The sequence below is a fragment of the Oculina patagonica genome, chromosome 6 (genome assembly GCF_052425735.1).
Source record: "Oculina patagonica isolate OP01 chromosome 6, crgOcupat, whole genome shotgun sequence".
Taxonomy (NCBI): Eukaryota; Metazoa; Cnidaria; class Anthozoa; order Scleractinia; family Oculinidae; genus Oculina; species Oculina patagonica.
Window position 1 is genome coordinate 35,211,435 of NC_135763.1, and position 17,908 is coordinate 35,229,342.

The following is a 17,908-nucleotide window of genomic DNA, read 5'->3' on the forward strand; positions in this document are numbered from 1 at the left end:
AAAACTCGAGGCTGGAAAATGTGACTGATTTGGTCGCGCGCGAGGGGAGAAAATGAAAAAATAACAAACTTCCAACATTGGAATTTCGCTAATTTTTTGTCAATCAGTAGAGATGTATCAGTAAAGGTGGTATATCCCGAAAAAAGTGGGGGTCACCGACCGTTTAAGAGAGGAAACTGCAAGCGAAGTTAACGCAACGGCTACCCACCTTATATGTGTTTGGAAAGTTTTCTCAGCGCGCGCGCTCATGCATGACGTGGCATGACGTTGCGACATGAATTACGTGCGCAGTAAGGATGCGCATAAACAATTAGCGCGAACGTCCTTAACACATTTAATGATGTTGCAATTAGCGAAGCGCACTAATGACGTCACAGAATTTGACCCCCGGTGTGAGTCAGATAAAATTCGGACAAACAAACCGCTCTCTGTAAGAGCAATGTATGGTTGGCGGCCACTTTGGAGGCATATTTAGCGATTGTTTCACAAAACCATGGCCAGATTGGCTCGGAATTCGGAAAGCCTTACCTGTGCAACGTAGAAAGCTCAAACCGTGGTTTGAAACAGAAGGTTTGTCAAACAGAGCGATTATTCAATAAATGTGTAAAATGTTTTACTCTCAGTTATTGAATGGATTATAAAGGCCCGATTTGCTGCCGGGATTTACTGAAAGAAAACATTTATTTTTATGAGAAATGCAAAACGTTTACACTGTTCTTAGTGGCACATTTTGCAACACAACAGAGCTAACCTCAGATTTATGCCACCACAAAATTACACAAAGAAACGCTCGTCCGATCGGTCCCCTTGCTTGACCCGAATATTTAAAGAGGTCAATTTCGTTACACAATTGTCGCGGCAAATACTATTTAATATACACTGATCGAGCTCGGCAGCTGTAGCTGCAGTCTGTAATAGTAATGGGGATAAATAACAGCTTTATTAAAATCAAACCCGCCGTCAATTCCATTAGAAAGGCGTTTGAATAGCATAATATTTTCGCCCTCTATCTATCATGTGTCGAAACAGATCGGATGGCCGGCGATCAGTGCCGTCAAATTCGGGAAGAATTCTGAATTTCTTGCAACCGACGATCTTTCCGGGGCCTAAATGAAGCAAACATACAAGTGCTATCCTTCGCAATTATATAATTCGATAGTAATTCGCTATCCGCCGCTTAAATTTCTCGGCAGCCTGAATAATTTTGCAGTGGGAATCAAGGTGTCATTGCCGGATCTTCGACTAATAAATTCAATTTTGGGCCATTTTTTGGATACCTTCAATCTGTTTTTCAATTACTAAAGCAAAAATGTTTGGAATCTATCATTTTTCGAGCCTTTCGAGAATCTCGGCCTCAAATTGTACCTTTCTCGCCCTTTTTTTCTTGTGAAGGATGCGTCCCCTCCATACAAAGCCTTTGCCGAAACTAAAATTGTTGTCCGACTCACGCGGGGGGGGGGGATCTATTTTTAGTAATAGTGCGCTTCGCTAGATGATGTTGCAATTCTAAATTGTGCAACTCAGCAGAAATAATCAATTGTCACGAAATGAGTTCCCTTTGGTTAACTATTAGCAACGTTTTAGTGTGTGAAAGACTTGTACGAGTACAAATTTGCGTTGTTAATCGTTTTAGGTTAAATTAATATTAGCGCCTAAAGACTTGTACTAGTAAAAATTGCGTTCTTAATCGTTTTAAACTTCGCTGCCTTCGAGCGCTGAACCCCTTACATTCTTAATTGGTTAAGTGACGTAAGATTTGGGCTACTCACGTTTTTGATTCTTATATAACGTTTGTAAATTGACAAGTCACGTTTTTTCTACAAGAACGGAAGTGCTGAAGCACAACTATAGAGTGGCACTTTACAAGTCACGCGCTTTGATCACCCACAGCGGAAAGTATTCCCTTGAGAAATTAAAACAGTCCCTTGAGAGTTAACAAGAATGCTATCCCTTCCGGTTCAGATTTTAGCCCATGTAAACGCTATTCTCCTACTTTTTGCTTGTAAACAAGCAAAAAAAGTCGAAAAAACTAGAGCGTTGCACTTCGGAAATGGAAAATTCTGCGTTGTGGACCAAATTCTTAATCAATTCCCCGAACTGAATACAAAAAGGAACATAAATAGTCCTCACAAATATTTATTGCACAATTACAGTGTGAGATTACATGGATGATTCAACTCTGCTCTGCTGTCACAAAGCAGATTTAGGAAACAGCAAAGAAGTATACACTAAGCTTCTCGGCAACAGGTTTTAATGTCTCTGAATAGCTCTTCTGATTACAACTGATTTGCTCTAGTCATTCTGAGCTCTTCTGATCTCCGTACAAACGGTGTTGACCTTCTATTTATATGTTAACAGGCAATAATTTCAATTAAAAGACAAAAGTAAACTTCTTTGTAATGGATAAATTGAGTGACCTCAGCGGCGTACGGGCACCTTCGGACCTGGGAGGGCGGAGACCTTATTGCCCGAAAAAAAAAATGGCATGGGTTGAAAGCCGAAAAAAGAGGAACATAAAATGGGCAGCAAAACGTGCATTGAAATAGTCGCGTACAAACCTTGCCTACTTGCTCAAACAAAACAATAGTTCTTAAATTTATTTCGTGGCGTTGCCCGAAGGTGTCAATTAATGCACTGAATCCTTTTTCTTTGGAAATATTTTATTCATTCGCTCTAGTTCAACAAAAACTAACGGGGAGCCAATTTATATTATTTTCCCCACTTGAAAGTTATACAAAAGCGTGTGAAACATTGGAAAAGCTGATTGCAACTGAATCAAACTGAGGGGCCACGCAGAATTTGCGAGAAAACTCGAACAAGAGGAAACGAAAGCAGATGAATAAGAAATTTGGACTTTTAAACCACAAAGTTCGATATATTTCCAATACTTTCTCCTTTGATGTAATTTATTTTGAACGTAATGTTGAGATTTGTCGGATTATTTTCCATTTTTCCCTAGGCTCGTTGCCCGAATTCTAAGCGTTTTGCCCGAAAAATGTTGGCACTGGGGGGGCTGCAGCCCCCCTCGCCCCCCCCCCCCCCGCCTCGTACGCCTATGACCTCAGCTGTTAGGGACGGCGAGAACAAACGATTCCGAAGCTTAGTCCGATTTGTTTGCTTGTGGAAAAATCTGTTTTTTGGGAATGACTATGTTAAGAACAGCTAAAAGGAGAATAGTAACCGAACAAATGGAAAGTTGTCATACTGGGCTAAGTGTACGCGTAAAGAAAGTTGTTTCCATTCGTAAAGTATCAGGATTCCAAAGGTGTTAGGAGCGAGCCAGGAAACTAGATTATAATGAGTTCTAAGGAACTCATTATTATGCGAATCTGAACCAAAACGTGCGAGCGTTTTACACTGAAAAAGAAACTAAACATTGCGAGAAATTGCATCATCAGAAACTACGACAGCTGAGATTACTCTTAGGAAATATTCTTAATTTAGTGAATGAAAATAACGCAAATACAGCTTAGGAACTTATTTTCTAGATTCTAGTTGTTTGCTCCATTTTACAGCTCGAGAATAAAGTATATTAAAAGTAATCTTTTCTGTTTACGAAACCCGGTCGTATGTATCAACATTGAAAACAAGCTAGTTGTTTTTTGACATAACAATAATTTATTGTAGTGAACACAATTTCGAGCGCAATAGAATAAACCGGTAAAACGATTCTGCCGAGAAAAATATAAATACCCGAGAATAACATGATAAAATTGAAAGTTACAGCGAAAAGGATAAACAGCGATAAATATAATTGACTAACTAGTAGACACACACGAGTCCTGAATAAAAGTTGCGGTTCCACTAGAGCTTTTACCCACGGGAAACTGAGACTTTACCCACGGGAAGTCTGTATTTGTGTGTGACCTCTATTCCCGCAGTGATTCTGCCTATGGGAAATCACTATGGATACATCAAAAAGAACAAAAGAATTACCCATGACGTTTCCCGAACCAAGTAGTAGGGTTTATCAGTGGTTTATCTAACCACAAGAGTAGTTCAGCCAATCGGGTGAAAGAAAAAAGTAAATCCGGAAACCGCAGCACATGCTGGGCACATTTTTGTGGTGTTGCGCAAAAATATTGCGGCAAATATCCTGGCACGTACTAAATAACTTAAATACAAGACACGCGGCATCAAACATGGCCAACTTTCGAGGTTCACTGTGAGTATATTTTACGAGGGAATACCCAAGCACGTCTTGCCCGGGAGCAACTTGTAGGCGACGGGTTCTATAAAACAAATACAGCATCTGAAGAGATTGTAGAAATCGTAATCGCAGACGCCTTCTCCGCATTCTTCTTGACACGAAGTTTTGTATAGCTAAATTAACCGGGTATTGCCGTAAAAGAAGCAGAAGAACGACCGAAAGCAAACCAAGCGTTTCGCGGTTTGCGATCTCCATGATGCATTAAATTTGCCGCCATACACTGCAAGATCGAAAGTTGACCTCGGGTAATTATTTGCAATGTAACCGGAGGTGTTAACCTGACCGGAAACCCAAACCGATCCCAACCCAAGGCAATTACCCACGGGGTTACCTCGGGCAGAGGTCTAGTGGAACCGCAACTAATATGAATGAATATGGGTAAATACGTTTAAATATGTTTAGATAGCTATCAAAGAACAAATTCGTTTGTTTGTAATATTTGTTTCTGGCAGGAAAGATATCTTTAAATACAAGTTCATTCGATGTTGAGCATAAAGATGTGATTTGTAATTTAGGTTGACGAGAATAAAGTCAATTGATTGGCCGTATAATTTAGTATTAGTTCTTTGATAGCTCGTGTCGGCTAGCCGCGCGGTTTGCCGTTGTTTACCTAAGATAGTCCCCCAAATACCCTAATATAGAATTACCAAAAGTTTCACCTAAAATATCCCCCAAAATATTGAAAAAACCGACACATAGTTAATATTAAAATTTCCCCATAAAACCTTTAAAATTTCCCAAAATATTGCCCAACACTGCAATTTCTCGCAAGAATAAATGAAACATGCGTTCATAAACACTGTGCTACTTGAAAGTGGCTCAAGGCTCACTCATTTCGCAACTCGTGTGCGGCAAAACAATTCAACTGAAAAAAGGTATGTCCTTTCATCGAACGGTTTTGTTACATTATCATTCAAAGACGACGTAACCTAGAGAAGGCTTTCCAATGTCGTCGTATCCGCCGGAAAAATACCTCTCTAGCACGGGCCATGGGCGGTGATACACGAACACAAACTCATCACAGTTCTCATAAATACTTGGTATTGCTACAAGAAACGCTAGCTCTTTCAGCAGATACAGAACTCCTTCCTTTAGGTCCACCGCATTTTCCACGGCTATTTCGGTTTTCTTGTTGGAGCCGCCTTTTTCTCGGCCGTTTTTGAGACATCTTAGCGCGGCCTCGGTCGATTCTCTGATGTCGGCACGGAAGTCGTCATTTACCTCATATAGGTCTTGGATGTCCGCTAAAGCCTTCTGGTAATGGGGGCAGCTTTCCACGTCCTCCGTCCACCTTATGAAGCTGTAGTTGGCGTGGCAGAGACCGCTACTTTGGATAGCTTCGTTGCACTTGTTCCGCAACCGATTCCCTTGACCCCGCGCGGACATCTTGGGATTTTTTGAACCAATTGCCCGGTAATCATGCTCAAATATCTTGTCGGGGATAAAAAGTAAGATCTGCACGAAGAAAAGGAGACTAAGTCAAATGAGTCAAATGAGTCAATGAGTCATGAGTCATGAGTCATGAGTCAATGAGTCAAATCTTAAATTAGAGGTATAAATTTGCTAACCGCAAGCAAACCAGAGTGGAACTAACTGCAAGCAAACCGGACCGGAGTGAAACTATCCGCAAGCAAACCAGAGTGGAACTAACTGCAAGCAAACCGGAGTGGAACTATCCGCAAGCAAACCAGAGTGGAACTAACTGTAAGCAAACTGGACCGGAGTGGAACTAACCGCAAGCAAACCGGAGTGGAACTAACTGCAAGCAAACCGGACCGGAGTGGAACTATCCGCAAGCAAACCAGAGTGGAATTAACTGCAAGCAAACCGGACCGGAGTGGAACTAACCGCAAGCAAACCGGAGTGCAACTAACCGCAAACAAACCAGAGTAGAACTAACCGTAAGCAATGTGAAGTGCTTGTAAGCTTACTTGTATAAAGGTAAACAATGGTCCAATAGATAATATCCTACTTTGTGTAAAAATCAGCTTGACTCATGACTCGTAGACATTTCAGGCTCCTCTACACAGTTTTCTCTCACTAAAGAATAAAAACTAATTTACCTGGTCTGACTTATTTCTCGCAGCAAATTCAAACAGCCGCTGAAGGGATTCAAGCTTGTAGTAATGTGGATTACCAGGGCTTATCGCAAGAATCATTGGACGTCCGTTCTGCAGAAATATCTCACCATTTAGAACAACTTGAGAAACTTCCATGCTCGTCTGTCCAATGCTGTACGCGCCGCGCCTGTGGAACTGTCTCGTTTGATAAGCACTGTTTTGGAGCAGTTTGAAAGAAAGTCGTCGCTCATGCAGCAGTTTGGCGAAGGAATATTTCGCAAGCGAACTTTGTAGTCTCCTGCTGACGTCTTTCCAGACTGTTCTAAATATTGTTATTGTCGACGTCAATTTAGAATAAAAGGCTTGGAAATTTAATATTAGAATATTTACATTCAAAACACCTCAAGCGTTTCTGTCAAGGTTGGATTAATGATTCTGTAGCGGATGACACGCCTCATCCTGAACATTGTTTTAGGGCCTGTTTACATGGAGGTGGGGGACCCCGGGTAGGTGAGGTAACCCGCCTAGGTGGGGTAACCCGCCTGTCCATATAAACTCTCATTTTTTTTCGATCGCGTTTACATGATAGGTGGGGTAACCCGCCTAGGCGGGTTGCCCGGTCTGCTGGGTAGGGTAACCCTCCCAGCCGGGGTCGTGTTTTGCCATGTAAACGTTTTAAGGTGGGGTAACCCGCCTACCCGGGGTCGACTCATGTTTAATCTGAAAGTTCGCCAAATGCAAACTACACAAGCCTTTGGCTACCTACGGCTTCAGCTACGGCTACAAACCCGGCGAGTTTTTCCTATAGTTTCATCTGCCCGTGAAACGACAGTGCGAAAGATGCTTGAAGAATTAAAAGTGAAAGTGAAGCATCAAGCGTAGGCCCGAGCGAGTCTCGCGCTTCGACTATAAACAACAATGACTTCGACAAATGCTTCGACTGATACTTTGCCTAATCAAGTAGTTAGTCGAAACCACAAGATGAGAGAAATCCAACGTAAATACTGTATATAAAAATTACAAAATGAAATGCGATAGGCGACTTCAATGAAATTTATTTCGAGACCGAACTGGCTTGCAATTCACGAAAATATGTCATTGCATGGCCTTCGATTTTCACAGAAACGAATTTGGCTCCGAAGTTCAGTAACTGAGTCTAGGAAACCACTGAAAGGAACGAGAGAAAGAAATAAACGGAGCCATTTTGTCTGTTTACGTGCTAACCTCCTGAAAAGGTCACCCCGGGACCCCGGGGTGATAAGATTGCATGTAAACGCGAGCTAATTTTCGACCACGGCTGGGCGGGTTACCTCACCTACCCGTGGTCCCCCACCTCCATGTAAACAGGCCCTTAGAGACTTATTTTGATTCGTTTATGTTAGCCGCAAATATGTAGTTACAATAGGTTATTGATATTTCCATTAGCAAACATATAGTCCCGTTGAACCGCATGTTAGTTAGTTGGTTCTCGGTTAGGCAAGTGACAAGTCAAGAGTTAGTAGCTAGTATAACTTGCCTCTACCTTTGGAGTCGTTTTTGGTCAAGTACTGACAAGCGGGACTGTTATGTAAGTTGTTAACTTTCTTCTTTAAGCGTTTAGGTCTATCTCGTCAGTTTCACTAGTTTTTGCGTAGAAAATGTTTTTATATCGCCTTTCATTTGTAAGCTCGCCATGTGACTCGAATTATTGTTTCGCCTTTGTCTATCCTAGTTCTTATAAGTATTTTCATTACATCGTTTTTGGAGCTTAGCGTGCTTTAGCCTTAATTGGCTCTTCTAGGTTTAAGAATATTTTTTTGTGCGTGATTTACGTTAGTTAGCCCTATCAGGCATTGGGACAGTGTGTCGAATTGTCTTGTTTTGTCCAAATTACAAGCTTTGTGATTCGCTTTAGATTTTCTTTTCATTGTTGTATTAGTTTTAGAGTTGTATCTTTTGTTATTGCTTCATTTTGTTTGATTTTAGTTTCTCTACAAATTTAGTACCGTTTTGTAATGGAATGATTGGAATGTTACATATTACCTTCGTATGCGCGAAATTAGCTTAGTTTTATTTGCTTGTATTTGTTTCAGTTTACGATATGACCTTGAATCTTTGGTCGAATAAATTGATGTGATTCGAGTGTTCTGTCCGTAAAGTATATCCCCTCTTGGTGTCGTATCCTTAGCAAGTTAGTTGTCGAAAGCTTTGGGTCCGATCGCTACAGATTCCATTATTGCAAATTTGATTTCATTCTTTGCTTCAATATTCCATTCTTGAATTGAATATTTCAATGTTCAAACGGCTACTCGATTTAAAACTCGAAACTATGGTCGAAATCACGAAAGAAAGTCACCGTTAAAGGCGTCTGGAGACACGAAAATCTGTATAAATTTGTCGTACATTCTTTACAGTGCGGCAACTGTTACCGGGGTCACCCAGACAAAGTTAACCAATCACAAAGCAGAAAAGGAACATACAATCCAACATTTTTTAATCATATAAACTGGTCTATATACAGAGATGATCTAAGAATCGAACTGGAAAATCTAACCGGAAATTCTTGACGCAAGGGGAACAAACCCGATCAGTAAGAGATCACGAGTTCCACTGAGGACCGGCTATGTATGTTATCCCGGATATTTTTCCGTTAAATTTTTTACCTTTCAAAACGCGTGGTCTCTGTGTGACCAGGTTTATTCTAACAGCATAGACCGGCGATCAGTCAGACCGGCGATCTGACTAGCAAGTAACAAGGTGGGGGGGGGGGGCGACAGGGGGGGTCTGAACCTCCCGCGTCCCGTACCTTTTACTCCCGCTTTCCGTACATAGCTGTTCTCTCCTGTTTGTCCCATGTCCATTGCGAAATATAACGAAATGTTACGAAATTTCACTCGTTTTCTCCCGGTTCCCGCCACCTTGAAAATCCCGCTTCCCGCCCCTTTTCTCCCGGGCTCCCGCCCCCTGTCCCCCTCCACTAACAAAGCACAGGACTGGAAAATGATAGCAGAAGGGAGTACATTTGGTATAGCTACCTCCCTCTTCGCGGTAATTCTGTTCGCTTTGCCGCTGCTGTGATCCGAAATTTTTCACTCTGGAGAACATTTTCTAAAAGTTGCGTTTTTGGTAATTGTTTTCACCGGATGCGTGTGGACGGAAGCCAATTCGCAAATTAAAGTTGCGTTTTCAAACGGAAACGGATATTTGCGGACCTGGCCTAAAGGGCATTTATATCTTTTATACGTGACTGACACAGAGCTATGTCACACACGTTACATACCTTACAACGCTTCATGAAATTAACGCGAATTTCAAAAATTCGCGTTAATTTAAGTCGCGTTAATTTTTGTTAACGTTAATTTTCGCGCCGTTAATTAAGTGGAGTGTTAATTTCCATGACCTTAATTTCCATTATTTTGGCCCCAATTTCTCAATACAGTCCAGACGTTTTTGACTCCCAGGCAAAGGCATTATTGCCCCCGCAGGGTTTTGGCCCAGAGGCCAAAACCCGAGGAGGCATCATTGTAATCCGCGCGAATATAGAGTATATATATAGTATATACTGAGAAAAATCTCGATTTGATCAATTTTTGCCCGCAAATAGTCTCGGGAGTTGAAAATGCCGACAAGCTGAAAGCCCGCAAGTAGGCATCGGGAGTTGTAAAATGCCGACATACGGTGATTGGTCAATGATGACGCAAGTAAACGATGATTGGGTAATGATGACAGCCCAAGCATGAGCACGTGCACGGATGACAACAAGCAAACAAACGACGCTTGTAAACGTTGATTGCAGTTGGGCAGAATTTTGAAAAAGATAATTTCAGGTTTTATTCGAGGCCTATTCATTTCACAATGCCTAAAAGCCGAAAGCAATGCAATTGTTGAAAAGACTTCGCGATAATTAACTAAGTAACTTGCAGAGTGATTGCCCGAAGAATAAATATGTCTAGGAACACGTACGAACATATCAAGCCATATCTTCAAATTTGTCTGCGATTTACGATAAGCAAGCCTTAGTCCAAAACCGCGATTTACCAAGCGCAAACTACTTGAACGTAGAAAAGCCTTGATCAGTCAATCTCCGGACGAGATTTACAAGAAACTTAAAAAAAAGATCTCGAGATAATTGTTTAAGACTCGCAGCAGGCGAAACCGGAAACCAGAAGCGAGCGACTTTTAGAAAGTCAAGCGTTTTCATTGTCAAAGGTGAGAAATTCTTTCGGTATCCTTTCCTTTTAAAAAGTTGATCGTTGTCATGAAGCGTGATTTACGATAAGAAAGCCTTTGTCCAACTGACCGTAATATACTAGGCACAAACTACTTGAATGGAGAAAACTTATGCGGCATCAAGAAAAGAAATTCAAAAGAGATCTCGAGATGCATTGTGATTATTTAAAACTCGCGGCAGGCGTGTTAGATTCGAGCCCGCAAAGCGGCCCACTCAAAGCGACGAAGTCGCGAAAACGAGCCACGCAAGTCGCGATCGACCGTGTTAAATTAATAAAGACGACGGACTTTTTCTAAAGTCTAGCTTGAGTCTAGCTGAGATTCCCCACCACAGCAAAACATGACAAAATGATGTGAAGATGATGTTGCGTTCTTGTAATTAAATGATTTACCGTATCATAATTAATAAACATCCAAAATAGAAAATTAATTTCTAATAAAATGTCTGAATTGTAGAAAAGGATGAACAGCAGAGAAAAACCGATAAACATCGTCGAAACTTCGGGGGCAACCTAGTGTCAGCTATTTCTAGTTTTATCAGGGTGGAAATCTGCCGGTATCACTGAAACTGTTAAGAACGCTCGAGGCGCTCAGATTCTTTCGCTTAACCCTTACGTTTAGGATTATATGCCTAGTGTTGAAATAAACTTATTCCTGTTGTCACAACAAGTTTTTTCTTTGTGTTCGTCGCGTTAATTTCCTTCATTTTGAAATGTTACCCCCCTCTATCGCGTTAATTTCCTTTATTGGGAAGAAATTTTTCCTTCAATTCGCGTTAATTTAAGTCGCGTTAATTTCAAATACCTTAATTAACACAAGCGTTAATTTCCTATAATAAGGTATGTGCCTGTTACATTTCGTGACATGCGCTCCCTGGTTTACTGGCGTGAACCTTGGACAAATGCCCGGACAAATACTACAGGAGAGAGAATGCGCGGGGAGCTACCCAAGTTACCTTACGGACACTTCCATCAAGTGATTTTTTTTGGGCGCCCCCTGTCCAAGACGCACGGTCCTATTTACTACATATGGCATTGTTTTACACCAGCCGTGTGAGTACCAGACTATAGATCCCAGTTTTTGGCCTAGTGTCAAGCTGTGGCACTCATAGAAACTTTTGTAATTCTGTCCATTAGTACAGTACATTAAAATAACTTTTTTCCAAATTCCGTAAAATCTCTATCAGGACCCGGCTCCCTTCTGGAAGTTCATAATCCCCCACTCCACTTTACTCATAAAGCTAAGTATGCCGGCAGATTGGCTTTATAGACCCTCCAACAGATAGTATCTTCTCCCAACCACTGTGAGAGCAAGTTAATTAAACCTACTGTGTGGCAAAACATTTTTACGGGGGTTAAATTGTACGGATTGACTGGTTTCTTGTGAAGACGATTTAGGACGTGGCGTGGAATTGGAATTGCAACAGTGTAATAAGAGTAAAAAAGAAAAAAGAGGTAAAACAAAGTCACAAACAGTAGAGAAATGAGTAAACTAGGCATTGCCCGGCCAAAAGCTCTTGTTCTTATCTGTAGCCGTTGTCTTTGGACTTGTAAATCTGTTTGCGCAAAAACTTGTGTCACACGCACGTACCAAGACATTCCGCGCACAATCAGCGTTGTGGTGTTCCGAACGAAACTAACATGGCAGGGTGTTCTGTTGTCTTCACAGGATCCTAGCTGACGCAGAAGCCATTCGCACTTTCTACACGGATCACTACTCGCACCAGCGCGAGCGCGACTTCACTTGCCTCGGGTCTGTGTTCAAGGACATACTGGGAAATTGCCTAGCGACGAGCTATGAGCGCGAAGAAGTTGCTGAAAAGCTATAAAATGTAAGTGACTGCCCCTTTTTAAGTGGATATAAAATTGTAGCGTATTGCTGTTGCGTTACTTAACCGTCACTAGTACTACAGAAAAAAAACCCGCGAGAAAGAACCGCATTTTCCCAAGTCAGCCTAAACAGGTTCTTACATAAATGGTAATAAGCACAAATTTAGGCTATTTTAATAGGTTCTTATTTTCTGAAGAAAAATGACATTGTTTTTAATAGAGTTTTTAGTGGTATTCAGCCTTTTCCTTTTATTGGGGGCGGGGGGGGGGGGACAGGGGCGTCTAAACCTCCCCCCTCCCGTACCTTTTACTCCCGCTTCCTGTACCTTTTACTCCCGGGATCCCGCCCCCTGTCCCCCTTCACATAAATCTATTAGTTACTAGCAGGAATAACATGGCATGGGTGGTTGCGACTCACTTGTCAGTATCAAGACTGGTTTTATTTTACTATTAATTATGTTCCGTAGATTTGTGTTGTCTTGGTGTTGTGAGTTTTTATCACTTTCTAGTTTTCAAGATTGTTTCACAACTTTAGAATCCTGGAACGGTAAAAAATCCGCTGATTTAAGGGCGTGGAGTGTGTGAAAGTAGTTTACGTTACACAGTAATATTTTTGCATGCGGAGCAGTAGACCTCCCTGTCCACCTTTTGATTCTTCTTTTCAGGGAACTACGTTGAGGAAGTACGGGTACGAGTACGACTTTCGAATTTCAATCCAGTTACGTTCTCAGAGCCCTAAATCCAACTCCTCCTTGTTGCTGACCAGTTGATAAGGAGACTATCTGTACAGGATTGGTGTGTAATGTAATAATCGAAAGCATAAGCACTTGGTTTCAAAAGTCGTACTCATCTGAAGGTTTGTTGCAAGGTGCCCCTTACAAGCGCGGTTTCAAGATAAAGCGTGTAGAGCCTGGGAAGAGGGAACTGAAAGGGCCTGCCGACACCACCCTGCCCCTTTTTTTCGCTCCTTCCGACCGTTTAATTACCGTTTGAATCCTCTGCAAAGAAAAGAGTAAGAGAACAGAAAGATGAGCCAGAATCCATTTGAAAACACGATCATGACAAAGAACAGCAAAGCACCAAGATGCACTGAATTAAAACCAAATTTATTCCTTGACTATATAACCAGACTATTGACTAAAATGCGCTCTTCAAACGTTCATTTAATCAGGCAGGTCCAAGTCCTCCTGTTTCAGGTATACTCAAAGAAGGACAAAATGGACGACCGCTGGCCGGCTTTAGATTCTCCCAGTAGGTTCGGTTAGCTCTGAAATACTAAGACACAAAAAACAAGGTTTTGATTTTCATTTTAGATGCCTGCTTGAAACGAAAGACAAAGACAGTCAATACAAGGCCATCCAGTAACGTAGTTATTGAAAAATGCTGGTCTTACTGCGTACAGATTTATCCCATACTGAACTTTTTCAAAGTACTCTTACTTTTGATATACTACTTAAATGAGTGCTGTATTGTATTATAATATTTCAACTTTTTTTATTTTTTTTATTCACTCACAAATCTCTCAAGAACGTGGTCACGACTCTTTGACGTTCTTTTCGGGTTCTACTTTTTGGGTGCCACTTTTTGAACAATTGAGAAAGGTATTTGAGATTAGAGCCGAAAAATTTTATGCCGATGAATTGTACTAGAGAACTCCTGTTAGGTTCTTTGATAGATTGTTATCTTAAGTTCGAAGATACAGTCAAAACTCCCATTGGTCCAATGGGTTTACAAGATGCAACACAACATACCTTAACATAAAATGAAGGGAATAAAAAAATGCAGACTCATTTAGGACGGCATATGGGGGTACGATTTTGTTATTTGCTTACTATATAGTTTAATGGAGCAACAGGATACATGTTAGACTCTTGGTTTTAGGCCATCGTAACTTGATTAAAAATATAAAACAAACAGCGGTGATAAACATTATGAAAAATCGCATTTTACTAAACTTGACGTTTCGTATGCTAAGCTACATATATTTTCAAAAGTATGACCGTTAAAAATTTGGCAACTATTTATATATTGTTATGAAAGGGGTCTGGAGCCTAGACTGAGAAAATTGATCTTCAGCAGTAGTAACATAATATTAACATTTCAGTTAATAAAGCAACAACCTATCACTGCCGACATTGGCATTTAATGAAGGTTGCAGTTCTTGGATAAATTAAGTCTCCATTAGTTTTGCAGTGGAGGTCAGTTTTGCCAGACGCAAGGATTTCAAAATGATCTCATTTGATGTTATGGCCTGTGGTTTTGATGTGATCAGCAATAGCTGATGGATGGTCGCATTTAGTGAGGGCCTTAAAATGTTCAGTTTTTCTGTCATGAAGTCGTCGTTTTGTTTTACTATGTAAACATCATCACACTCCCAGCAGCTAGCTTTGTAGATGACTTTAGATTGTTGAGAAGTGTTGAACCTCAAGATCATTTTTCAGAACACACGCTGCATCAAATCCTTCTTTCCGTACAAAGACCGCCTCAACCGTTCTCAACGATCGCTTTTTACTGCTGTCAATCATCTTGGCGGCCCTCTCAGGAAACAGAAGTTCGCTCCCGGGGGGGGGGGGGTACTCCCATATATGGGCTATATAGGTATGTGCCGCCCGATAGGGTATGGTTTTTGAAGTTCTCAGTCCTTAAATAGGATATCTTTTTTGCTCCTTTTGGCAATGTGTTCCCAGTGGTATCCTTAGATAGGGTACCTAAATTCTATCAGCTGAAAAAACGCTCAGCTAAACGTAAAAAGGCATCCGTTCAAGTGTTAGTAAAGCGATTTTTGATTTTATAAAGATTTGTGTTTTGCTGTGCGCGGTTAGCCGTTATTTGCGTCGTCACGGAACGTTTCTTCTTCCCTTGAATAGGGTGTCATTTTTCAGTTTTGGGCCTTAAAAAGGGTATCAATTTTCGCTTTCTTTATCCTTAAATAGGGTCAGGGTTTAAGAACCTGGGCGGCACACCCCTATCCGAAATTTATGGGAGTACCCCCCCCGGGAGTTCGCTTCATCATTCATCATCATTTCTCGTCGCGCCAGTAGGCGCATAAGGCCGTAGAAGTTAGCTTCATATATCACTGAAAACCGCAATAATTTATAAATATATTTCACAACTGGTTAAGACGATATCACTAACTTTTTAAAGTTTTCGGAAAATCGATAAATGAAATAGTCGCTAAAAAATTCCCTTAAATTAGTAGCAGCTAAAAATAGTAACCTAAAGGCCCGTTTACACAGGCGATTTTTCTCGCGCAACTCAATGCAATTTTTGTCGCGCCGAAGTTGCAGCAAGTCGCCGCGATATCGCGCCGACTTCATGCAACTTCGCTGCGATATCGCGGCGATCGCCATGAAATCGCCGCGAGTTTGCACGCGTGAAAACTAGTGGCGTTAAAAACGCCGCGAGTCGCAGGAGTTTCGAACCTGTTCGAAACTTGATGCAACTTCCGCGCGACAAAAGTTGCATTGAGTTGCGCGACAAAAATCGCCTTTGTAAACGGGCCTTAAGGTATGTCAAAAAGCCCAGAATTTGCTAAGACGTGATCACCAAAGGTCTTGTGGTAAGGTCAGTGTACCAATCCCTCCCCTCCAGGGTTTAAAATAATTTTCGAACAGTTGCTAGTCATTTTGACCATAGTTAATAAAGGGAAATGGCTATTAAGCCCGGCACACTTCTTTGTTATAGATTTTTGTTCGCTTTTTTAGGGGTTGACCGCTATTTTGGTGACGTGTGTTCATGCAACAAACCAATAAAAACATTTGGATTACGTAACTCATGCATAGTGTATGCCAAATTTTGACCGTTTTAACCATGGTTAATTGGGCCACATTTTGACCATTTTAACCATGGTTAATTGGGCCAAATTTTGATCATTTTAACCATGGTTAATTGGGCCAAAATTCGACCATTTAACCATGGTTAATTGGGGCAAATTTTGATCATTCTAACCACGGTTAATTGGGACAAATTTTGACCATTTTAACCATGGTTAATTGGGACAAATTTTGACCATTTTAACCATGGTTAATTGGGGCAGATTTTGACCATTTTAACCATGGTTATTTGGGCCAAATTTTGACCAATTTAACCATGGTTAATTGGGTCAAATTTTGACCATTTTAACCATGGTTAATTGGGGCAAATTTTGACCAATTTAACCATGGTTAATTGGGCCAAATTTTGAACTTTTTAACCATGGTTAATTGGGCCAAATTTTGACCATTTAACCATGGTTAATTGGGGCAGATTTTGACCATTTTAACCATGGTTATTTGGGCCAAATTTTGACCACGTTAACCATGGTTAATTGGGCCAAATTTTGACCATTTTAACCATGGTTAATTGGGGCAGATTTTGACCATTTTAACCATGGTTATTTGGGCCAAATTTTGACCATGTTAACCATGGTTATTTGGGCCAAATTTTGACCATGTTAACCATGGTTAATTGGGCCAAATTGTAATCATTTAACCATGGTTAATTGGGCCAATTTTTGACCATTTTAACCATGGTTAATTGGGGCAGATTTTGACCATTTTAACCATGGTTATTTGGGCCAAATTTTGACCATGTTAACCATGGTTATTTGGGCCAAATTTTGACCATGTTAACCATGGTTAATTGGGCCAAATTGTAATCATTTAACCATGGTTAATTGGGCCAATTTTTGACCATTTTAACCATGGTTAATTGGGGCAGATTTTGACCATTTTAACCATGGTTATTTGGGCCAAATTTTGACCATGTTAACCATGGTTAATTGGGCCAAATTTTGACCATTTTAACCATGGTTAATTGGGCCAAGTTTTGACCACTTTAACCATGGTTAATTGGGGCAGATTTTGACCATTTTAACCATGGTTATTTGGGCCAAATTTTGACCATGTTAACCATGGTTAATTGGGCCAAATTGTAATCATTTAACCATGGTTTATTGGGGCAAATTTTGACCAATTTAACCATGGTTAATTGGGCCAAATTTTGACCATTTTAACCATGGTTAATTGGGGCAAATTTTGACCAATTTAACCATGGTTAATTGGGGCAAATTTTGACCATTTTAACCATGGTGAATTGGGGCAAATTTTGACCATTTTAACCATGGTTAATTGGGGCAGATTTTGACCATTTTAACCATGGTTATTTGGGCCAAACTTTGACCATTTTAACCATGATTAATTGGGGCAAATGTTGACCAATTTAACCATGGTTAACTGGGGCAGATTTTGACCATTTTAACCATGGTTAATTGGGCGAAAATTCGACCATTTTAACCATGGTTAATTGGGGCAGATTTTGACCATTTTAACCATGGTTAATTGGGGCAAATTTTGACCATTTTAACCATGGTTAATTGGGGCAAATTTTGACCAATTTAATTAACAATTATCCTGCGTAATCGCGCGGAATATCGCCTGATACTTAGCCGACGAGGCCGTAGGCCGAGTTGGCTAAAATCAGACGATATTCCGCAAGATTGAGCAGGATAATTGTTTTATTATTCAACAAATTGCCAACGAAACACATTTTGCAGAAAGAAAAACTATAATTGTGCAGCGCTTTACAAGATTTCGGACGAATCTTCGCAACCTACATATATC

General features: G+C 40.7%; 1 protein-coding gene across 1 annotated transcript; it reads right to left on the bottom strand.

Annotated features, from left to right (window-relative positions):
- Positions 1-2,120: 2,120 nt before the first annotated feature.
- Positions 2,121-6,426, bottom strand: LOC144657031 (uncharacterized). The gene is made up of 4 exons (XM_078517319.1): positions 6,274-6,426; positions 4,565-5,665; positions 3,061-3,782; positions 2,121-2,417 (listed from the first exon to the last, which is right to left on the bottom strand). The coding sequence occupies exons 1-2, from the start codon at positions 6,424-6,426 to the stop codon at positions 5,120-5,122; spliced, it is 699 nt and encodes a 232-aa protein (XP_078373445.1). The 3' UTR covers positions 2,121-2,417; positions 3,061-3,782; positions 4,565-5,119.
- Positions 6,427-17,908: the final 11,482 nt, after the last annotated feature.